The sequence below is a fragment of the Ixodes scapularis genome, unplaced genomic scaffold, assembly GCF_016920785.2.
Source record: "Ixodes scapularis isolate PalLabHiFi unplaced genomic scaffold, ASM1692078v2 PGA_scaffold11__112_contigs__length_91849675, whole genome shotgun sequence".
Classification (NCBI taxonomy): Eukaryota; Metazoa; Arthropoda; class Arachnida; order Ixodida; family Ixodidae; genus Ixodes; species Ixodes scapularis.
In genome coordinates this window covers 27,609,002-27,633,626 of record NW_024609837.1, presented here as the reverse complement: position 1 = coordinate 27,633,626, position 24,625 = coordinate 27,609,002, and the positions used below count along the sequence as shown (strand labels likewise).

General features: G+C 44.8%; 1 protein-coding gene across 1 annotated transcript in view; it reads right to left on the bottom strand.

Annotated features, from left to right (window-relative positions):
- Positions 1 to 18,473, bottom strand: part of LOC121835180 — a 42,185-nt gene extending 23,712 nt beyond the window's left edge. Inside the window, exons 1-2 of the mRNA XM_042289160.1 lie at positions 18,427 to 18,473; positions 9,549 to 9,662 (exon numbers count right to left, since the gene is read on the bottom strand). Coding sequence (XP_042145094.1) covers positions 9,549 to 9,615 — 67 coding nt within the window. The 5' untranslated portion in view covers positions 9,616 to 9,662; positions 18,427 to 18,473. The remainder of the gene's footprint in view (positions 1 to 9,548; positions 9,663 to 18,426) is intronic.
- Positions 18,474 to 24,625: the final 6,152 nt, after the last annotated feature.

Below are 24,625 nucleotides of genomic sequence, written 5' to 3'. Positions count from 1 at the left end.
GCTAAACTCAAGTACGGGGTGTGACAAAAAAAAAATTTACAGAGGTTTTTTTAACCGCGAAATTAAACTAGGCATCGCCGAACGCTCATTCTCGGCCCAAAGGTAGCGCTAGAAATCACAACCAGATGCCAAAGTTTCAGCCCGATCCCATACTTTAATCAAAAGTTATAAGTGATTTTCTGAAAACTTCAAAGAGAAAATGGCAGCCGACGGAGTTTTCGAATACATGGGGCTCTATGGGCACCATAAACCGAAAACGGGCGAAAACGGGCTCCATTTTCTCATTGAACTTTTCATAAAATCACTTATAACTTTTGAATAAGGTATCAGATCGGGCTGAAACTTTGGCATCTGCTTGTGACCTCTAGCGCTACCTTTGGGCGGAAAATGAGTATTCATCGTTGCCTAGTTTATTTTTGCGGCGAAGAAAACCTTGTAATATTTTTTTGTGACACCCTGTACATTTTTTAATGTATCATGGTCTTTTCACATTGACTGCACCCTGTATTTGGAACCCCGTATAGCTCGCATTCTGAGAAATAGCCATTCTAAAATGGTCCAGCCTTTTCAAAGAAAAGTAAATGCATTTCACTATTCTCTCTTTCCTAAAACAATAGATGAATGGAACCTTTTACCGCAGGAAATTGTGAACTCAAGTTCCCCTGCAAAGTTTTTTAATAATTTATAGCGCTTGTAGAACTAGTTTCTTTATTGTTACTATTGAGTAATGCACGCCGTTTTCTAGTTCAATAATGTTGTCTTTGTAATATGATTTTTTTTATCTGTTTGTGTCTTTTGTTCTGGCGAATGCAAATTAAACTTGTCTATGCGGTGTTTCTCGTTTTCCTGCCGCTTTTTATTACTGTATATTTTACACTCTCCTGTGATGTATGCTGTGTTCTCATTTTACTACTGCTGTTTAATACCGTTTTTTTACCCTCTCCCGTAATGACCCCAAGAGGGGTTAACAATATCTTAAAATAAATAAATAATAAATAAGATTAGACCGTTTGAACTCAGTAGTTGCCACATCAGTTCACTGCGCGCTAGCTTCAGTTTGGTTCGTTTCGGTTTCAACGTCCACGCGGCTGTGTTGTTGTTTTATGTAGTTTATACTTCATTTTGTGATGCAAATGTTTTTCTTGCAGCACATAATTCATGAAACAATGGTACTGAGCCACTCTGAAGACTACGAAGTAATTTCAAACCTAAAATTTGGAGATATTTTTTTTTTTACATTTTTGATGCATTTGCTTATAGTCGGCGGCGAAACGACCGAACTGATGTACAGGGAAGATTACCATCGTCTATTGCCGTACCCGATGACGCTGGTTTCCAGAAGAATAAAAAAAATGAAGAGACTAATACGTGAACGTAAAGGAGCAGGTCGACAGCTAGATTAGAATGTGCTGAGTCGGTTAGAACAGGTAAACTCGTGGGGGATCAGTGACCGAGAGATTTTTCTTCCGGAAGCGATAGCAGACGGACGTCGAGTCATGCGCTCCGCAGGGGCGGTTACATCGGCTGTTTCTGGCCGTGGTACTTCTGCTCCAGATAACGCGAAGGAAACTGTAAAAGATTATCAGGTTATGCTGCCATCCCTGCCCGCTGGATACATCGCGACGAACGCGGTGTTTTTACACTGCGATGTGAAGAAACGCCCCTACCGCATACAGGACTTCAGACACGAGCTGAAAAAACTGGACATCATGAAAGAATTGGCATCAGCAGGTGCGTGCCAGATGAACCGTGTGTGGATGTTGAGACTATGATTCCTTAGCTGCGAAGCAAAAGCTGGCGAACGCGAAAGAACTCGTAGTGAAGGGAAAGCGGTGCCTCGTGCTAGACCCGGCGAGCAATGAAGTCAAGCTAAAACTCCACTGGGTGCCATATGATGTACCAAACTTCAAAGTGCAAAAAGAGCTGGAAAAGTTCGGGAAGGTGTCCAGTATAATCAGGGAGCGCTTCACAGAACAAGGTTTTGAAAATGTCGAGTCAAACACGCGTCTCGTGCAAATGACTCTCCATGAGGGTATGACGGTCGACAAAATTCCCCACGAAGTGCGACTGGAGGGATGCAGAGTCCTGGTCCTGGTGCCAGGGAGAGCACCTCTGTGCCTGCGCTGCAGACGAACCGGGCACATCCGGCGAGAATGTCGCGTTCTCCAATGCACCGACTGCAACCGTTTTGGACATGCGACGGAGGAATGCGTGACAACGTATGCTTCCATCGCTCGGGACCGCAAGGAGCAGGATGAGTCGGAGATGTTCATGGACGCAACCGAGGCAGAGGAAGCTGTAGGGACCGCTGCACGGGAGGCGCCAGACGACACGCCAAAAAGGCCGGACACTGGAGCGGGAAACGACGATGGAGCAGAGGCGTCTCACGACGGAACCTCCGAGTTCACAAAGCACCGGTATGAGAACAATGACATCCGTGAATACCCTCACGCAGAAAAGACCGTGTTTAAGGAAACCTCCATCTGTACAGCGGTCGACGGCGACCAGTGCCAGCAGTTCTATCCAAGCACCGGGCATCATGAGCCTATGAGCGAGACCAGCCCGACAAGGGAAAGTCAGCTGGACCGACCTCCCGTCCCGGACGCGCCTGGCGAAGAGGAGCAAAGTTCAACGTCGTGGACAACTCAAGGACCTAAGAAAGCTCGCCTTGTGTTCAAACCTCGGATGCCCCCAGGCGATCGCTGTAAGAAAAACTCACAGTGAGTGACGCGAAGCGAATTGAGCATGAGAAAGTGCAACAGTTGTTGACCCTTGTAGAGGGAAACGTTTGCCTATTAGTTTTAGAAACAAACGCGTAAGAGTATGTTTGCGCTTCTTGGGCCTCTCCGTTTTGCGACTTTAAATGTGCGTGGACTTAACTCGAAAAAGAAACAGTACCAACTGCAGCATCTAGTATGGGAGCAAGAGCTAGATATTCTGGCATTGCAGGAAACAAAAATGGAAAACAACGATTACATTGAACAAGCACTGAAACCTTTCCTTCGCTGCTACGAGGTTTATGTAAGTCACTCTGTTGGAGCGTCCGCCTGGGTGTTTCTTATATATATATATATTCTTACGAAGAGGAAGGAAACAAAGACGGGCAATCAGGCAGGGGAAAAGGAAGAAGTGCCCAATCGCAGGATCCCTCAATTTCGAAGCACCCACCTCATCCTTCTCCTACAACCCTCCTTAATCGTCTGTAAATAAAGCATCTTTCACCGTAACATTCTTTGGTGGAGGTGCGGATCGGCCCCGACCTGGACACACGAAGCAGACGTCGCCAACCTCCCACCGACATGACTTCCAGTTCCGAAACACCACCCGAAGGCGCTCAAGCTCCGCCGCAGCCTTCACTGGTTATCGCCAAACCGCGAGATCCTGGCCTTTTCACCGGCACAGGAGACCAGGAGGTTGAAGACTGGATAGACCTCTATGAAAGAGTAAGTGTCCACAACCGCTGGGATGGCACTATCATGCTGGCGAATGTCATATTCTACTTGCGTGACACCGCCCGAACATGGTTTGAAACGCATGAAGAGGAACTAACGTCGTGGGACCTCTGCAAAGCCAAGCTTCAGGACCTCTTCGGACGTCCAACCGGTCGCAAGCTCTCGGCCAAGCGAAAGCTGGCATCCAGAGTCCAAACATCGACCGAGTCATATGTGACCTACATCCAAGACGTCCTATCTCTGTGCAGGAAAGCTAACCCCGAAATGCCAGAAATCGAACGGATGGAACACATCCTCAAAGGCATCGCAGATGATGCCTTCCAGCTACTTGTCATTAAGGATTGCTCGACTGTCGACGACGTCCTGAAAGAGTGCCGCAGGTTCGAAGCTGCAAAGACTCGCAGGATAGCGCACAAATTCAACCGTTTGCCAAACACCCCGGCAACATCATCTTGTGAAGACCCTGATACTAACACAGAGCGCATCACGAAAATCGTCCGTCGAGAACTGGAGGCGATGATGCCCGCTGACGGTGTTTCCCCGTCTCCCCGCTCATCGACTAGCGAGTTATCCATCGCCGCCGTTAAAACTGTCGTTAGGCAAGAAATGGAGAAGTTCGGCGGCTCGCCGCGTCCAAGTCTTCGACCATCATTTGATCAACAGGCACAGACACCCCAATGCTGCGCCTGTGAATCTTCAACCGCGACGCCATCCTTCAGACCGTACCACCGACGTGATCCCGCCACGTGGAGGACCCCCGACAACCGACCCATTTGTTTTACTTGCGGTATGGCTGGTCACGTCGCCCGCTACTGTCGAAATCGCTGGAACAACCGACAACCAAACAACCGGACGTCTCTACCCACCAATGACGGTCGTTATTACAATAGAAACTTCGCTTCACCCTCTGATGACTACCCAAGCCAAGATGCAACATTCTATCGCTCATCGCGAAACCCTCGCCCTCAGTCCCCGCGTCGCCGCCAATCATTGTCCCCACTCGTTCGCCGCCCCGTTTCACCGTCCCATGATCTTCGACCCTCGGAAAACTGAACCATGCAGCTTCAGGAGGTGAGGCTGCATCACAGTTTATAGCCGCAAATCCTCTACAGAATATCGTCGCTACATCTCATAATCGACTCATGGTTCATATTGACGGTATTAGCGCATTAGCCCTTGTCGACACTGGAGCCGCAATTTCCGTAATGCGCGAAGACCTCCGACGACGCTTACGAAAAGTACTGACGCCACCTGACACGAAAACGCTCCGCGGTGCAGATGGCGGCATTATTTCACCTCATGGCATGTGCGGCGCTCGCATAATTGTTAACAACAAGACTACCTTCATCCTTTTTACAGTCCTTATAACCTGTCCCCACGAGATCATCCTCGGCTGGGACTTTCTTTCCTCACATTCGGCCCTCATCGACTGTGCCAAAGGCGAGATTGAGCTCGATACCAGTGAGTCCTGCGACGTTTCTGACTCGGTTGTGTCCAGATTATGTTGTCTTGAGACATCACGCATTCCTCCCTTGTCTGCTGCCGCCATAAATGTCACAACGACCCACTCGATCCAAGACGGTGACTACATTGTCACACCGAATATGAGCATCTTGCTTGAAAGGCAACTTGCATTACCACACTGCGTCGCAACTATCCAAAGTGGTGCCACAGATTTATGGGTAGTCAATATTGGTCAGAGTCATCAAATATTACCGAAAGGTATGACTATTGCGCGAAGTTTCCCTACAATCAATTGTGTCGTCGCAGCCATTTCCGAGGAACAATCAGAAAGCACCGTCGCAACGCAACTATCGAGCCCTGCCTTGGCCAGCATTACAACCATGATTGATCCGACTTTGGACGAGGATAAGATCCATCAACTTCACGACATACTTTCCAAGTACCACACCATCTTTGACTTTCCAAGTCGTCCTCTTGGCCAGACAAATGCAGTTACTCACCGAATCGACACCGGTACTGAACCTCCAATCCACCACCGTCCTTACCGAGTATCACCGAGCGAACGCCGCGCTATCCAACATGAAGTTAATAAGATGCTGTCACAAAACGTTGTCCAGTCCTCGTCAAGTCCTTGGTCCTCTCCTGTCGTCTTAGTAAAAAAGAAGGACGGATCATGGCGCTTCTGCGTCGATTACCGCAAATTAAACAAGATAACAAAAAAAGATGTGTACCCTCTGCCCCGTATCGACGATACTCTGGATTGCTTATATGGCGCTGAATATTTTTCCTGCATTGACCTACGCTCGGGGTATTGGCAGATCAGCGTCGACGAATCGGACCGCGAGAAAACTGCGTTCATCACACCTGATGGACTCTTCGAATTTAAGGTGATGCCCTTTGGCCTTTGCAATGCGCCAGCCACGTTCGAAAGAATGATGGATCGTCTCCTCAAAGGCCTAAAATGGGTAACCTGCTTATGCTACCTCGATGATGTAATCATTTTCTCTGACTCATTCTCCAAGCACCTCGAACGTGGGCAGCAAGTTCTTGAAGTTTTTCAACAATCTGGACTACAACTCAACTCATCAAAATGTCGGTTCGGAAGTCAGCAAATTAAAGTCCTGGGACATCTCGTCGACAAAAATGGTATCCTCCCAGACCCAGAAAAAATTCAGGCAGTCAAAGATTTTCCCAAACCTCAATCAACGAAAGACGTTAGGAGTTTTTTGGGGCTTTGCTCCTACTTTCGCCGCTTCATTCGAGACTTTGCACACATCGCGCTACCACTGTCCTCTCTCCTCAAGAAGAATCAACCTTTCGAATGGCACCATCAACACCACTCGTCGTTCGGATATCTCAAGGCTGCTTTGACATCAAGCCCCATTCTTGGACATTTCGACGACACGGCACCCACCGAAATTCGAGCCGATGCCAGTGGTCACGGCATCGGAGCTGTTCTTGCGCAACATCAACTTGGTACAGAACGAGTAATTGCCTACGCCAGCCGCCTCCTTTCGCCAGCTGAACGTAATTACACCATCTCTGAGAGGGAATGCTTGGCTGTGGTATGGTCAATTTGTAAATTTCGGCCATACCTCTTCGGGCGTCCCTTTCGTGTCATAACTGATCACCACGCGCTCTGCTGGCTGTCGTCCTTGAAAGATCCCATTGGCCGCCTCGGCCGCTGGTCGCTTCGACTTCAAGAATACGACTTTACCATCGTATACAAATCCGGAAAAATGCACCAAGATGCTGACTGTTTGTCCCGCTACCCAGTGAGCCCAGTCGATTCCTCAGATGACACTGAACTGCCTGTCCTTCCAATCTCAGACCTCCTCAACCTTGCCCAGGAACAACGCCGTGACCCAGCTCTTCGAGCTCACATTGAACATCTAACGTCAAACCTAAACCAGCCACCCTCAGGACTCTTTCGCATTCGAAACGACATTCTATACCGGCAAAATTTCAGACCAGATGGATTACCGTGGCTTGTAGTTGTTCCTAAACACCTAAGGATAACTATTCTCAACGAACTACACGACGTCCCTCCATCAGGTCATCTCGGTCTGCTTCGCACCTACACAAAGGTTAAGGAACGTTTTTATTGGCCTGGCATGTATCAAACTGTTAAGAAATATGTCTCCTCGTGTGACCCTTGTCAACGTCGAAAGAAACCACATACTCGACCATCAGGACTCCTTCAACCACTGCACCCTCCGCTCAGCCCATTCCAGCGACTCGGAGTTGATTTCCTAGGACCATTTCCTTTGTCACGCACTGACAACCGCTGGATCGCAGTTGCAATAGACCACACTAACAATATATATATATATATATATATAGGGTGTTTTTTTTAAGCTTAACAGATTTTTTTAAAAAAAGCCGTGAAAGTTACACTTATGCCGCTTGTGGAGGTGAGTTATACGGCCAGGGGGACATAATGTAGGGGGCTAATCGTAACGACCAGTCGTCTAATTAATTAAAATTCGTTAATTAACTTTTTAATTAATGTAAATAGACATATGGTTCCAATTAGAAACTTGCTCAGCGTCATCGAAAGCCACTAAATCAGTCGTTTTCAGAAAGACTTTCGGCGCGTGAGAAGCGTAGTATTGTAGTGAAGTTACCACTCGTGGAGCAGTTACAAGGCTAGGGCTAGCTAAGACACCGAAAAATCGCGCGGTCGCCTTATCGCAACAGCTAGCTTTGTACCTGCTCCACGGGTGGTAGTGCACTTTAGTGCACTACTACGCTTGTCACGCGCTCAAAGTCTTTCTTAAAATTACTGATTTAGTGGTTTTCAATGACGCTGAGCAAGTTTCTAATTGAAACCATATGTATATTTTCGCTAATTAAAAAGTTAATTAACTAATTTAATTATTAGCCGACTGATCGTTACGATTAGCCCCCTATAATATGTCCCCCTGGCCGTATAACTCACCTCCACAAGGGGCATAAGTGTAATTTTCACGGCTTTTTTTAAACAAATCTGTTAAGCTTAAACAAAAAACACCTTGTATATTTCTTTATATTCCGTTGCTGCTGAACTTTTTAAGGGCCCAAGGACCGGTCAAGCTGCATTTTGCAGCTTTTTCCCTCGGGTCCCACCATCGCAATCGATGGAAATAAAGATTTATTACATATTATTTATTATTTATTTAAATTGCAGGGACGCTGTGCTTCATTGGGACGTTCTCCAGCGAACCTTGAAAAAAGACCTCCCGTTAAGCGCATACGGGATACGTTACTTGCCGGTAGAAAACACTGGCCCTGCTCCTTATAATTTTATTATGATCATCGGGCTCCACAGTATTTGGCTGAGCCGTATGGCTGTACGGCATGCAGACGTAAATGCGCGGCCAGTGTGTCACTATTTTTCCCAAAGCGTCAGTAACATGAGTGACGTTCACAGAATCTTTGAAGAAAGTTCTGATTGGCTGCCAGTCCTGGACGCCCTGGTTACTTTAGATTGTGTTTGGTTACTGTTTACTTTGATTATTCCACGCCAGTCAAGGCTTGGGTGGTGTGCATGTATAGGTCTCGGTACGCATTCCAAGATGTCATTTTGCATGCTTGGCGAATGTCATCGAAATTGAGAAATGCATGTCCGTGTAATGTCAAACCTGGCAAAAAAGAAAAAAAGGTGTCTGCGTGCCCTAGTCAGTAGCGTGTGTGGCTCGCAACCAAAGGATCGTGGGTTCGAATCCCACCTGAAATTAGTCTAATTTTTTTTGTCTAAGGCAAATGAATTACTTCATAAATTAAGATAATTTCCAAGATGCGGCGACTTTTAATTCGCATTACATGTCACGTTTTAACTACTTTCATTCCATGCCTGACGTCACGTTTCACGTGTGCATTGTGTGTTATTTGAAATTCCCGCTTGGAGGTCATATGACTGTGACGTCATTACCCTATCGACCAATCATGACCACCGACGCCGAAACCGACGCCGATACCGACGCCGACACCGGCTTCTCTGCGACATGAGCTCCTTAACGGTATCGCGTCAAAAATAGCGCGCGAAAAGAGCGCATCAAGCCCTGCGCTGGCCTTGCCCATAGTGACGCTTGCAAGAAGGACGTAATAGTTTCAGTCACGCCGTCACTTGTGTCGTCGGTGCACTCACGGAAGATACGCTGCAGAGATAGGGACCACATGACTGAAATGACGACGTGACTCTTCCAAGCGTCATTGAAGGCAGGCTTGTGACGCTCTTTCTGAGCACAATTTTTAAATCACGCGAAAATCGCGAAAATTTAGTCAATAATATCTTACACACCATTACCTTTTCGCATTTAAATTGGTCAGGCCTCTAATAGTAATTACCATCAATAATGCAATTCTAACACGACCCTAAAACCGACATTTCAAACGTTATTAGGGAGTTTTAATTAATTAAACGACTTCCCCCTACGATTATCTTCTAATGCCCGCCGAGACTGGCAAATACATGATGAAGACAAGCCTCGCCTAACCCCAAATTAAAACAATTATGTCCAAATTCAAAATCGTACGCTTTTAGCATATTCAAGTAGTGTCTTTTTAAAGTGTTTTGTTAAGCCCACCCCCTACTAAATTGTGTCCCGGCGTTGCAGGCTTCGTTGTAAATAAAAACTCTATGGTACTCACCAATAATCTGGCATTTAAGAATTAACAGTAGACAAATCGATAATTTTATGGTGTAGCAGTGGAACATTGCGCTAATTTGTTACAAAGTTTCCTCTGATAGAGCAGAAATTATATCTAGGAGAAAATTATTGAGTCAAAGAATCAAACTCATGGATAAAGTATAAGTGTACATTAAAAAGATACATTTTATGAACGCGATTAAAAGTTGTTGTATCAAATATGCGCTAACATGACGGAAATTTTTACGAGAACCAGGAGATGCTTAGCATGTGTTAATTCACGGTACATTACGGTCCTGTATGCCCCGCTTCCATTACCTTTCATGACATTCTAGAAATGTCAAAATTGTTTACCCAGAAATTCATCACGACTCCCCACTAATTTCAAAAATCCAGCCTTTTTTTTTTTTTTTTTTTTTACACGCGGTTTAGTAACAATGTTTAACATCGATATATTTTCTGCCAATCTCTATTCTTCAAAATTATAATTTCTGTATGTTCTTTACCGAGGTTTGTATACTTTACCGTGTAGGCTTATGAGCTAATGGCAAGCAAAATAATAACAATTGGTTTATTGAAGTATAATGATTTTTATTAAACTTCTGAAAATATTTTTAAACGATTCTAAGGCGCTGGTCAGCTAGTGGATTTATCCGATAAGGTCAAAAACAACTTTTTTCAACTCTAGGCTGCGACATGTTTGTCCTAGAGTTATGTAAGGGTACTCACTTGGGCTAGTTGGTGATACATTCTGACAATTAAAAGCGCTAAGAAAGACGAGGACAAGTAAAAAAGTCACACACACCAAGAGCGCACTTGCAAGTGAGCTCTTGGTGTGTGTGGCTTCTTTTACTGGTCCTCGTCTTTTTTAACGCTTTTAATCGTCACTATGTTCTAGAGTTAAGACATCAAGACAAAAATCTAGCATCATTACCTTAAGAAGGCTTACCTGATAGTCTAGAATCTAGATAAACTTAAAATAAACGATTAGCTCTTTCGTTTGATTAGTTTCAAAAAGCACGATGGAAAACTTTTTGACAGGACTTGTGACAGCGTCTAGGATTCACAGACGCAAGAAAAGTGCAACAATTCATCAGCGTGCTTCTTTAAGCTTACTTAGACTTTTTTCGGCATTTTGGTATCGACATCACCAATTGTTTTCTGTGTATTTAAATGAAATAAATGACAATTCGTTTTTTTATTTGTAAAGAACCTTGTTCTCAACAGGATATCCACTACCTATAGTTTTGTACGTTTCTTAAAGCGCACATTTCCCTACATGTTAAATTACTATTGATAAAGTGAAAATTGTACACGTTTCGAAAAGTGTCTATGTAATTTAAAGAGTTCTGTTAGGTTATATTAGACGCCTCTTACCATATTCGTACATTTGGCCTAGTCAGATACTTCGAACTTTCTATAGATTAACTTTATATCCAGACACCATCTAAAGTGGGGCCCACGCGTGGGCCCCACGTGAGCAAAGAGGGCTGGGGCCACTTTATATCCAGACACCATAAAAAGTGGGGCCCACGCGTGGGCCCCACGTGTGCAAAGAGGGCTGGGGCCACTTCTGTGATATTCCTGTGGATTCCACCTCGGTGCGGCGTAGGAATGCCTTATTCGGGCTGCCCATGCCACCTCGGCTATAATAAAACACACTTCGCGTAGAGGGCACACCGACTTGAGCTGCCGATGGAGTACTCCCGTTGGTCCTATTTCGGCTACGCGTGGACCTGCCCAACTTGGCAGCCCAAGTTGGGCATGTCCACGTGCACATGACACCGCGCCCCATGTTGGGGGAGAAGGAGAGGGGGAGCGGTGGAGGTGGGGGAGAGCAGAGTTAGGCCATATGTTGGCTGCACTGAGGCACCACGTGTGCATGTCCAAATTGGACTGCCCGCTCAATGCCCCGTGGGTCCCATCTTGGTGATACGGTTGCAAAGTGAGCACAGTGGTGGGCTCCACGAGGGCACACTGTGTGCACGCCCAACTTCGGCTGCCCATGCAATGACCCCGTGGGTCCCACCTCGGCTATGTGGGGTCACGGTTAGCTCAGAGGCGGGTTTCACGGGACTAAGACGTGTTAGGCCAACTTAGACGGTCTGTGCAATTCCCAAAATCATACTTTCCGCTGATATTATTAATATTTTATATTCGTTTTCAAGATGTAATGGAAAAGATCAGTTCAGTATTATACCATACCACAAAATATAGTAATTTCAGGCGTGAGAGAATGTTTGGTTGGCAGATTACTCCACGTCTATGTAGAGAAGGCCTTTTATGTGTGGTGGATTGTTTTACTCGAGGTATTGAATTTGAGTTTGAATTCTAAACATGCTTGTTTGAATATTGGTACCTGGTTTAAAATTTGGTGTCTGTAGACGCCTCAAGCTGTCTGTGTACCCGACTACCTGACTAACAGTAAATTTATTGTAATGTGATTTGTTTTGTTTCGTTCCATACACTTGCAATGCCTTATTTTTTATTGTCTTGTTGTAGGCATTTTTTTTTTTTTGATGCCTGAAAGCATGCGCATTTATATAAGGATCGAAATGGTGATAATGGTTTAGTAGGTGCCCGGGAAATGGGGCATGCCAAATTTGGGATGAATTGCAATACCTCACATCGTAAGAAAATTATGAAATGACCCCTGTGGGAACAAGGTTCTCGGAGGAACCTCATGTGGGGGGCCCACTTAGGCCCACCTTGGGTCCTCTGAGTGTAGCCCTTGTAGGATGCCCATCTAAGGACCCCTGTGGCTCCCACGGGGTGGTCCATGCGGGCTGCCCAAGTAGCCCCCTGTGGATCGCCCGAAGGCAGCCAAGGCGGAAATCCCATGTGGGCCCCGCTTGGGCTGAATTGAAAAAAGCGAACGTGAGACCCACATGGGCCGGTCAAATCGAATCGGCGTGCGCCTCCCCCCCCCCCCCCCCCCCTTTTATATCATACTTTTTGCTACTTTGGATACGTAATACGAAGAACCGACACAAAACATAGTGTTTGTTAGTTTCTGAAAGTGACGGGCATGATAATTGTCTCATAGATGGACCCGTAAATACAACAGCGCTTTGAAACTAAAATATCTAAAACAGGCCTCGATTTCAACGGAGCTATGGCGATGCTAATACAGCCTTTTTTATTCATTTTCTGCGCTGCGGCCCGCCACTTGGTAGCATTACGTGTTGATGCACCGTCCTGATTGCCCCATATATGACTTCCCACAAGACATCGCAATCTCGTAAACGACACCGTTGCAGCAGGTGACATATTGGTGGACATGTCTCACGCTGCATTCATCGTGCTGATCTTGGGGGGACATAATCTGGGGGCTTCTTAGCTTATCCGGAGCAGAGAGCACCACCTGGACTTGGTATCTGGCAACGACTCTCTTGAAGTTGTGCGACATACATTGGATGTGTGGTGCTACCGCTGGTCGGCGTCTTTGTTCTATATTCTTCTATTGTTTTCTTTTTCCTTTTAACATAACTTCCGCAACTTCTGACATGACGGAGGCAGGGTACCCTGCAGTCTCTAGCCGTAGCACTTGAGCTTCGGAGCTCTGTCCTGCTGAATGCAATGTCAGTGTTTCGGAATGGGTAACCCATTTCATTCCGACCCCATTCCGCGGAATCAGTTTCTTCGAACAATTCCATCCCTTTTCACTCCTTGGAATCGAGACACTGGGCCCATTCCCACTCCTGGAATGACCGAACTCCTCTATTTGAATTCTTGAATTCCTAAGCGTGGATAAATGGCCATCAACCACATTATAACGCTCCCTTTTGACCGCCCCGACACCTTGCGGTACACTGTGACGTCACAGTGCACGGCGGGAACTTTGAATTGGGCCTCGTATTTCTATTTTTTATAAAAAAACTACTCAACTCTATAGTGAAACAATTTTTTTGTAATGCCCTGTATGCCATTTTAACGCCTAGCATGAAAAAAAAAAAGTTTTTTGGCGTGTCGGAGGCTTTTTAATATACGTTTTAAAAGCGCAGTCTTGTACAATGTTTTATATATATAAATGTAATATACAACGCGTTACAAAAGTTGAAAGTACGAAATTTACATTTATGATTATCCCCGTAACCGCGGGATTACGCGCAGTCCCGCAGCTCCCCACACTTTTTGAATGAACTGGCTCCGAATTTCCGATGCGACATCTTCCCTCGTACAGGCTCCGATTCTGGTAAATTTACGTTGTGTGTGAGCTGCTGACTGTCTGCAAAGGAACGCTGAGACTTTCAGAAGGGAAGGGATCTGAAAAAAAATCCAGTCATCGCCACAGGGAGCGCACACGTGCAAGAACTGGCTGAACAATGTTAAGCCTCTCGTCCCACATGCACTGCTGCTGCTGCTCACTCTCGCGTGCGTGCGTGCGTGCGTGCGTGCGTGCGTGCGTGCGTGCGTGCGTGCGTGCGTGCGTGCGTGCGTGCGTGCGTGCGTGCGTGCGTGCGTGCGTGTGTGCGTGTGCGTGTGCGTGTGCGTGTGCGTGTGCGTGTGCGTGTGTGTGTGTGTGTGTGTGTGTGTGTGTGTGTGTGTGTGGTTCTTTTTATCCTCCTGGCTTGTCGTTTTTTGTCGTCACCGCAGCCTCGGGTAGTTTTTTTTTTTTTTTTTTTTTGTGGGTTTGTTTGATACTACGGTATTTACGTGGATTCGCGAAACAAGTCCTGCTACGGTTTGAGCGACGTGTGTGGCAACTACTCAACGATGACACTGGCCGATGACCTCTCTTTCTCGACAGAGAGAGACTAAGTTCGTGTTCAAATGTTTTCGTGGTGGATCTTGTGGGACGTATGGATACGATCGACATGTGAGAAACAACTTATTAACGGGCTTTCTTGGTCACGTAAGACGCAAGTAAAGTGCTGCAGTCAATTTTCTTTTTAATCTAGTGATAGAATGGAATTTTGTTCTTCGTCGTTATCCGTTTGCTACTGCGTCGACATTTGTAGATATGCGTGGTAATATTCTAGTTTTTACTGGGAGGTAAATAACAAGTTTGTATGATTATTGAAAGTGCGTTATTTGTGCTTATATGTTTATTTATACTAATGTTATTTTGTTGCCTTTACCGCGTTTAGACTCAAATCTTAACTGTATTAAGGTAATAGTATTATTGTATACAAAATAGGTTATATTTTGTTTTTAGGCAGCTCCAGCCCATAAGGAGAAGTAAATTAGTTGACTGTAAATATTAAGTTTAGTATCCCTGCTACACGGAAAAGTTAATATATTTTGATTAAATAATACGGGATTTAATCAGCTCGCTGTGTTGAGAGATCATGCGAGCGTCGCCAGCTGATTTGGCGACCCCATATTGTCATTTGATCAAAATTACATCAATTTTAATTCAGTGACTGCACGCGATAACATAGCTTACATGTTCGTAAGTGACACTTGTCGAGCCGTGTCCGCGTTGGCTACGTCTACATGATTTTTAACTGATCTGTGTTGCTGTGTCCAATCACTGCGTGTCTCGCCATTTTGTCGAAATATTTCTGTATAAAATATGCATTCCTACAGAAATAATTGCGTGACTCAATATGTTCTACTTAAAACAATCACATTTTTCTGTAAACGTTTTCTACGCATACCTCATGCCATTTCGTATCGATTATTTAGCAGTGTGATGTTTTTCCCGTGTAATAAAGTGTTTCTTAGACCCGTTGCAATGTGCAGCTTTCATTTTATCTAATAATACACGCGTATGTGACGAAAAGCGCGTTACGATGGTCGATCCACGCGTGTTGCCTTCGCTTCGACGCGCGCCCCCAATGGCCTTCCTTTGCGACGTCACGAGAACAGCGCTACGGCCTTATTTCTGGAAGGTGTCGGGAGAATAAGCAGGTGAGGAGGAGGGAGGAGGTGGTATACCCTTCCTCAGGGATGGGCAGTATTTCAAATACAAGTATTTGAAACACGTATTTCAAATACTTTGTGTATTTTGCATTTGTATTTAATTACAAATTGGGTAATGTATTTGACGTGTGTATTTAAATACTAAAACGTGGGTATTTCAAATACAATTGTAATTAAATACAATTTTGTGGGCGAAAATACATCCCTCAAATTTAGTGTCACTGTACAGAGCAAAAAGAAAGCTACGTTCTGCACCGAATGCAGTGTCTCTCAATCCAGCACAAGCATTTAGTGACTTTGTGATTACGGTGCTAGTCCAGGGCAAGAATAGTGACGAAATCTACGTTCACACGCAGACTGGCTAAATAAGTGCCTGTGACAACTTGTGATGCTTTCCATCCATATTTCTGCCTGGAACATTTTAAATACGCGTTTCGTCCAGATTTTTGTAACTGGTGCGAGTTGCAACAATACAAAATTCTCTAGCTAGTGCTGCGCGTCTTGGTCGTCTCGGTTTTTTGTTGATCTATACCAAAATGAAATCGACAAAAAAGCTGCTTGAATCTCTGTACTTTCTTCACCTATTACGTCCAAGCTGATTACATGTTTTTGTGATTATATTTCCATTACGTTACTATAGCCTCGCACACTAACTCCCGAGTGTGAGATGCAAAATTAAAATGAGATACCCAGAAACCCGTTGCAGGTGCCCTGAAGTCGCTGACGCAAATTTTGAGGAATGTATTTGGAAGAGTATTTGGAGGAGACCAAATACATTTGGTTGTATTTGTATCTTGTACTTAAAAATTTTTTTGGAAATGTAATTATATTTGTAATTAAATACATTTTCGACGAAGTATTTTGTATTTGTATTTCGATACGTATTTGCATGTATTTGGCCCATCCCTGCCCTCCCCCCAGTACCCTACCCTCCTCCTCCTCAAGAGCTGCGCTCTAATTCGGCGTTACCGGGAGTTGTAAACGGCTTCCACTTTTTTTTTTTATAATTTTTAATAGTCGTCGGTTAGCATTCCTCGAATCCTCTGTAAGCACACCTTTTGATACTTCAGTCCTTTCGTTGCCACTATTAGGACAGTAAGAAACGACATAACGATCGCGTTCGCCAATGAACAGAAACTCCGAAGGCGGTCCTTCCGTATTGCTGTATCAATGCTCGCGAAGTCTTTGTTTCTCGTAGCAGCATGCAACTGGCCAGACTAATAATAATAATAATAATAATAATAATAATAATAATAATACTTTTATTGAATGAAAAAATTATTGAACGAAATACATTTAGCTTCCCCACGCCCTTTTCTAAACATTCGCGCTCCGACAGTCACCGCCCCCTTCGACATCTCTTTTCATGCACCGTCCACATTCTGCGATGAATGTCGACTGGGCAACACCTTTCTGCCTTTAGCAACTGAATCTGCGCTTGCGGACCCAGCTGGGGCGGATTTCCAATCATACCGATCATGGTGTCAATCTTTCCAATCAAAAAGCAGACGTGCGGGGAGAATGAACGCCTGTTCGCTTGTACTTTGACCCTTGCTTATCACGATAATTGCAACGTCATTGTGCTCCTCTTATGCCGGTCTTCTTGACGTGGCACAAGCGGGCTTTATTTATGGGCGCATCGTTATATACTACTCGACCATCAGCATGCCCGAAGGAAAAATCCATCAATGTAACCCTGTTTGGCAGTCAATGTTTTCTAGTGGACCGCTGACTGTGCCTGACCTTACGTCAAGCATGTCTGATTGGCCAACAAGTTACTCTGACCGACAGTCAAACTTCAGTCAGACCCCGCTTGTCGGCTTTCTGATGGTTTCCTGGTGGCAGTCGGCCGCCGCGAAATGCCATCAGGATGTCTTGGTGGTGATTCTGACTGTACATCGATTGTCTCTGACTGTACGTCAGAAAGCTTTTACGTGCAGACAGACGTACGGTCAAAGGACGTAAAGTTCGTTCGGATACCACTATTTCGTCAAATCTATGAATACGAAAAGTAATCTATGCACGAGAAAACGATTTCGGGACGTGAGCCCATAAAACCGCTGACGTTAGAGATATGACACGCAACCCACCGACAACCTTGATCAGAAGCCCGCCGAAGCGCCGAACACGACACTTCGCACTTCGCTTCGCCCATAGAGGCTTCGCCGAGCTTTCATGAACGATCGCTCTCGACTCGTTTTGTTTGCCCGCTCGCTCCAACCTGTCGATCCTGCCCGGGCTCTACAATGTCTTATGTTTTAGTAGAATTTCTACTCGACAAGACCCAGCCTGTCGTGAGTTCCGACGATGTAAGGGACTTTAGCGGTGTAGTTGAAGACGACAGGGTGTACCAGGTCTACTGGGCCGGTGATGCGCGAACAAAAGGATCGTTCTATGACGTGAAAGTACTCTACATGGCAGGTGAGTAGAACTGAAGTACGGCGAGTGATGTACGAGTGCTTTGCATAACATGCTGACGGCTTAACTGCATTTGCAGCCAAAGCATTTCGTATAAAACGAATAGTCAAATCGAGTTTCTCTAACGGTGGCGTAGCATAGCGGTTAAGGTGTTAAGGTGTCCGATTTGTACGCATGTGGTCGCGGGTTCGATGCGCCGTGGTGCTGCTTTTTTTTTTTTTTTTTTCTCGAACATTTTGTTTTCTCGAGGCATATGGCGATACTTATGAGTACGTATAGCTTTACTCTTATATAAATGCTGCCCTTGTCGATGAAATTCCCTTGGCAGTGGCAGTCAGACGTCATCTGATGGACCATCAGATGACGTCTGATGGTCCACCACGTTCCACCAACGCTGCTAACTGGCAGTCAGTGTCCCAAATTACGTAGCTTGATGGAATTTTCAATAGGGTGTCTAAACTTAAGGATATTTGATTTGTGCTAGATAGTCTTTTAATAATCAAAATACTAAATCATTTCTCACGTCTTGTTGTTTATAGCAAAACGCCTTCTTCGCAGTTCGCTTATTATAAGAACACGATTGCAATACTCACTTTAGTGGAAAAATGCCAACGCCTTCAATGCTTCCTGTTGTACTTGTGGGGTCGATTTTCTATGTGACTTGATAAAAACAATAAAAACAAGAATCAAGATGACGGCCCTCCAGCATAGACGAGCTATACATATTATAAAATGGGCCGATAAGGTTCTAATGATTTCTTAACTGTCTCCTCATCTCATATTCCATGCATGAAATTTTCTTGTGTAAATTCCCATAAAAAGTATTGACGAAAAGCTTACATTTCAAGAGACTATATGGACAATCGCTAATAAAGTGTAAACGAAATATTTCAGCAAATGCTTACCACGATTTTATATTAAAAAAAGTTTTATTGTTTTATTAAAACTTAAGGAAGTTAAATTTTTTTCGCAACGATGCATCAGTGTACAAGCGCAGGGTTCAACGCACCAACTACACCTGTAAGGGATAGAGGAACGCGTTCATTCTTGTGTTGACAATAGCTACTTTTTCCGCAAACAAGGAAGTAGAATTCGTTCATGTATTCGCATGAGCGTGTTTTCCTGTTAGTTAAACACTTCCCGCATAAATCAAGACGTCATTAAGTTCTAATGATGTTTGTTAAGTCACAAATTCTCGGGTGCTGCTTTTCGTTTTGCATAATGGATTTATTATCGATGTAATTTTCACCCCCACGAATCATAAATATCCGTTAGAAACAAGTTACTACAATTTATTCATAGTCATAAAACTAGAAATGATTACATACATTAGACCATTAGGATGAGCGGGGGAGTTGGAAAATATAATCTGAGAGCCGTAGACAAAGTTTTAAATGCGTTATTAAACACGATAGCTTTGCTTTCGGCAGCCTCCCCGGAATACTTCTGCTCTGAAACAAGAAACGAATACTAATCCGCGTGAGAAACGAAAATAGATAAATTGAGAAGAAAGAGCAATCTTTCGAACGTCTCTTAAGGGGAATATAACTCGGAACACCAAGATTTTAGCCCCAACGCTCAACGACTACGCCGAGGGGGAGACTAGCGAAAGCGAAAAGATGCAATCCCATTTCTTTCGCAAACCGACACCGTGGAACGTGCCGGTACAGAGCTAGCGGGTAACTTTAAATTTTGTTCCACTTGCATGAGGGCTGGCGCTAATGGGGCGCCATCGAACACAAGAAGCTTGCGCTTATGTCCGCCGTTCTGCAGAGATTCCATGGCTTCCAACAAATGGCACAATTTTGAAAGGGGCATATGACAAAAGTCCTACGCTTTCTAGAACTGCCCCGGTGGTCTTCATAATGCCTTGCAAGGAAAAAGAGCGGACCAGAGAAAACCTTGCTGTTTGGCTGCGAACAGAGAAGCAAGGTGGGGTCGTTCTGCTACGATCCGAAGTCGATTAGGATAATTAGGATGATTTTAATTTAAATAGCGGAATATACCCTTCATAAAAAAACGACGAAATGCTATCTCATTTCATCGTAGTCTGCTGCAAAGCACCGCAAAAAGGCAGCCACGTTTTTTACCCCCCTTTCAACATACGTTGAGTGGAGGAGAGATAATGACAAATCTGTTCCAAAGACTTATTTCATTTTAGTCTGTAAGGGGTTAAGGATTGCAGATTCTGCTTATTTTCGGCTTCGCTTCATTGCCAGCCTGCTTGAAATCACGTTTAACGCTGTCCACTGAACGTGAGCGGGTTTCTTTCTTTCGTTGTTCTTTTGACACTGCAATGCAGACGTTATATATGTTTTTGAACACTACCCGTTCAATTTAGCAGGGAAGGTCTCCTGCTATATATTTGGCAAAATATTAAAGTTCAAGCTTAGCGCCTCGTAAGATAACTTATAGTGGACGCACGCTAACTTCATGTCATAGACATTACCCGACGTCACAATCAAATTAAATACACTAAACAAGCAAACGCTGGGGTAGAACGGGACAAGTCAGATAAACGCAAAAACAATTATAGGGTTTCGTACAAAATTACCTTTTCGAAGAAGATAAAAAAAAAATGAGCAGGAAAGGTAGTAACTCGGTTCTTGAAATCTAAGACAAAGAACATGTTAAGTTCTTTATTGCTTGCAAACACATATCAAGTTGAGTAGACCCTAATATGTTCACTGAGCAACTTTGCTAAATTAGGTACAATAATACATCTCGGTTTGTTTAGATATCATATAAACTAATCATGAAATAGATTATTAATTAAGAAGTTATATATCTTATTGCCTGGCGTAGCACATTTGAACTAAGCACATCGTATTTATGTCCACGTAAACCCGTTAATATTGCAAAAGATACAGCACTGCATCACTCGGGACTTAGACAAACTTCATGAATATATGTACCGGGTTCATCACTGAAATTAAAACCCGGTTTTTCGACTTGCAATATCTAATTACGTATCGGAGAAAGCTAAAACTCCGCGTGAATGTGACTCTGGTTGTTGTGATAGACACTGAAAGTTTCAAGACATGACGATGCATGTATTAAGATGATAAAGCCGAAAACAATGTTTTATGAGCCAATGTCTAGATAGTCATGGTATTCGTCAAACAAAAAAAAATGACATTGTTGACGCCTGTGGCACTGATTTAAGTAAAAGTAAACACTTATGAGCGACAGATCCTATTGTTTACTCTTTCACATTTCCGCTCGCAGCAACAACGGCACGTTTTGGTTTGACAAATATTATGCCTAGGTGCACGTCACCTTAAGGAGACATTTTGCCTTTCTCTTTTATCTTCCAATCCAGGTAACATCATGTTCCGCAATATTCCATCTTACCCGGCAGCGGGCGTGACATTCCCATCTAGTTTCAGCTCTCCGCTACGCATAGTTAATTTATGAGACTTGAAACTCCGGATCACGTTTTTAGAGCGCAGCTCCTATAGGCGTCCGTTTCCGGCTTGAGCGGCGTCGGTGTCGCCGTCGTCGTCGCTGTCGCCGTCGCTGTCGCCGTCGCCGTCGCTGTCGCCGTCGCCGTCGCTGTCGGCGTCGGCGTCGGCGTAATCGCGCGGTGCATTATGGGAAATGTCCCACAATGCACCGCGCGGAACCCTCGTGACGTCACGTGTGACGTCACGAGGGTCTCGCGTGGTGCATTGTGGGGAAATTTCCCTCAATGCACCACGCGGGGAGGAGGAGGAGGGAGGAGGAGGGGAGGATAGAAGGAGGAGGAAGAATGCGGGGAAGGGGAGAAGGGAGAGAATTGAGAGGGGGAGGAGGAGGGATGAGGAGGAGGAGAGAAGGGAGGGGGAGGAGGAAGGAGGATGAAAAGAGGGGAGGAGATTGAAGGATGAAGGGAGGAGGAGGACAAGGAGGAGGGGGAAGAGGAGGGGAGGAGGACTAGCAGGGAGGATGAGGAGGAGAGAGGAGGGGTATACCCTCCCCTCAGTACCCTTCCCTCCTCCTCCCCAAGAGCTGCGCTCTAATTCGGCGTTAAAAGTAAACATCATTCATTTTTTCTTACTGACCCGGCATATTTCATAACTACGTCACAATCAAGTGAAATACTCTAAACAAGCAACCGCTAGGGTAGAGCAAAACCTGCAGTAATTAATAACGTATTGTAGAAAGCTAAAACTGCAAAGTTTATCCACTTTCTTAAAGAAGAAGAAAAAAGTGTAGGCATTTCGATAGCGCCACTGTACAGAGGCCGCTAGGCTGCACATCTGGCACGTGCTGCACGTAGCGCGCCTAGATCTCAGAGTGTTTCCAACTGCACAATCGGTAATGCAATTTATGTGCCACGTTTGCAGTAGGAGCTGCGCGGAGGTGTCCAAAGCGTTAGTCGTATGCAAATGTATTCGCCTCTCTGCCCGCTTTTCTTGTTGCCCCGCGACAACGCTACACATGCGAACTTTCGACCAATCTGCACAGTAGGCGTTCGGCACTCAATTGCCAACGCCATAAATCCAAGTTGCATTAAGTCTTCATGGCTTATTACAACTTCGCTCAATGGCTGCTGGACACGAGCGGCTACCAACAAGGAAGCATTGGCCTAGCTATAAAGGTCACTGACCCAATGTGTGCAAGGTTGTTTTTTTTTTTAGATATGAGGCCGGCGACAAAACGCAAGACACCAAACTCTTCAATGTTACAAATCCTCCTGTCATTCGAGCTATAAATTTAGTTTTGTGTTTTAAAATTACTAGCTCCGTGTTGCTCTTGTGTTTGACATGCCCAGCGAGAGAAGGATAAGACAAACTGAACAAACGAAAAGGCTAAAAATTCAAAACTATTTTTGCATTTAAACAATGGACAATGTAAGGTTGGTCGAGCCTTTGGGGCCGGGGGGGGGGGGGGGGGGGAGGAGAGGGGGAGGGGGGAGGTCAGGGGCAGAGGATATTCTTTATTCTCCTGGCCGTTATTTTTTTTTCTTTTTTCTTTTTTTTTTCGGCGGGGATTGTACTTGTTTCGCGCCTGCGAGAATCATCCCTTCCCATCGGGTTTCAGCAGAGGCGCTAGGGTGGCGGGGACCCACTGCAGATTGGAACCTACGGTTCTCGTCGGCGCTTGACATTCCGGATTTGACGAATGTCAGTGACGACTATTTGTCTGTTTGTGTCACGGGTCTTCATAAAGTTTTGAAACATGAGACTGGTGTTTCATCCATGTCAGAAAGAGAATGTGTGGTATGGAACGTGATTGTATACGCATTTGAGCATTTGACCGCAGCGTGACATGGATGAAAACGAACGAAAGGCTCGGCATGCTGCGGCTCAGCGTCTACGCAGACAAGCACCACCAGAGCTTCGCCCCAATCAACATCATTCACCACGTGGAGATGCGGTTGTTTTTCTTCAGAAAAAAAATAAATTGCTTATCTTGACACCTGCTGAAGCGATAGTGCTGTTTACCTCGTTGGTGCTTTCTCAATAAATGTTTAGTTGTGAGTCCAGCGCTTGTGTCGTTCGCATCTTTCCTTCGTCCTTGTCTATTTTTTGCGCGCTGTTTATTTCCGTTTACCATGAACCAACTCGCCTACATCACGACACTAATCCTCCTCTTTCTCACCTCCAACTTCCTCCTCCTCCTTCCCTCCTTCTTATCCCTCCTTCTCCCTCCTCCTCCCTCCTCCTTGTCCCTCCTATCACCAGTAATTGCAACAAGCTTGTCGCCATTACTGGTGGCAGATAGCTGGACACCGCGGCCAGCTTTGGCCCTCATTGCCGCTCTTGAGGAGCTCATGATTCTGTGACTGATGCGCATGGTAGCCAGAAGAATCCATGTTGAATAAACCTGAGACTGGGGCAGAAATGGACATATAAGTCGAAGGAACAGAAAAGGACCGGACGACGTCTCTTTCCTGTTCCTTCGACTTATATGTTAATTTCTGCCCCAGTCTCAGGTTTATTCAACGTGGTTAATATTCACCAGCACGCCTGCACTTTTACTCTATTATCTTTGAAACCATACCTCTAAAATCACGAATTAAAAGAGTGGCACTCAAAGTTCATGCTTAACGTAATTATCGCGAACGTTGTTTCTTTTCTAGATAAACACTTTGCCAAATATCTACAAGACATCCCTTCTCAGCGCGATGCATAATTTAGTATGAACAATTTGGGCAGTGTTTCGTGGAATATGCTGTAGATTCCCTCAACGGAGACATTGGCTTTTTCTTGTAAAGTTCATTATCTCAGCCTATGAGCGATGTTGGCGCCGTCTCCATAGCTTTTGCTTTTGAAACATAATGTTTCTAGCTAAAGATTTTAGTTCCGTCTTTCGTGTTTATTGCCGCAGGTGCAAAATAAAGTTCCGGGGAAAAAAAGAAGTGTTTTAGACAGAATACACTACCTTTCGTCCGATACTCTTTATATTGTAATAGGTGCACTGAACCCACCTCATGACGCCATGGCTGTGAAAAGACATCGGATGTCTTGTAAGCAAAGGGGAGGCCGATTGGAGTTTAAATATTACGTGTGAAATGTAATCAACGTTAAGCTCTTCGTGCGCCTATTCATGATACGTTTGTTTAGGATATTACCGTTCTCAACCGCGTTATTATTTACGGCAACTATTTAAATTATTTTATCTTAGGCCTATTTTGAGAGTTCTCTCGTGTAAGGAAAGAGTGAAGGATATTATAACCCATTTATTATATCTCAAGTGAAGTGTTCGCTCTACCCCGATGTATTTCGTCTAATTGTTTTGTATTTTGAGTGATAGGAACCCGAAATGTATGAAAGTATCTAGTGTACTTTGGTTTATAGAACTTTT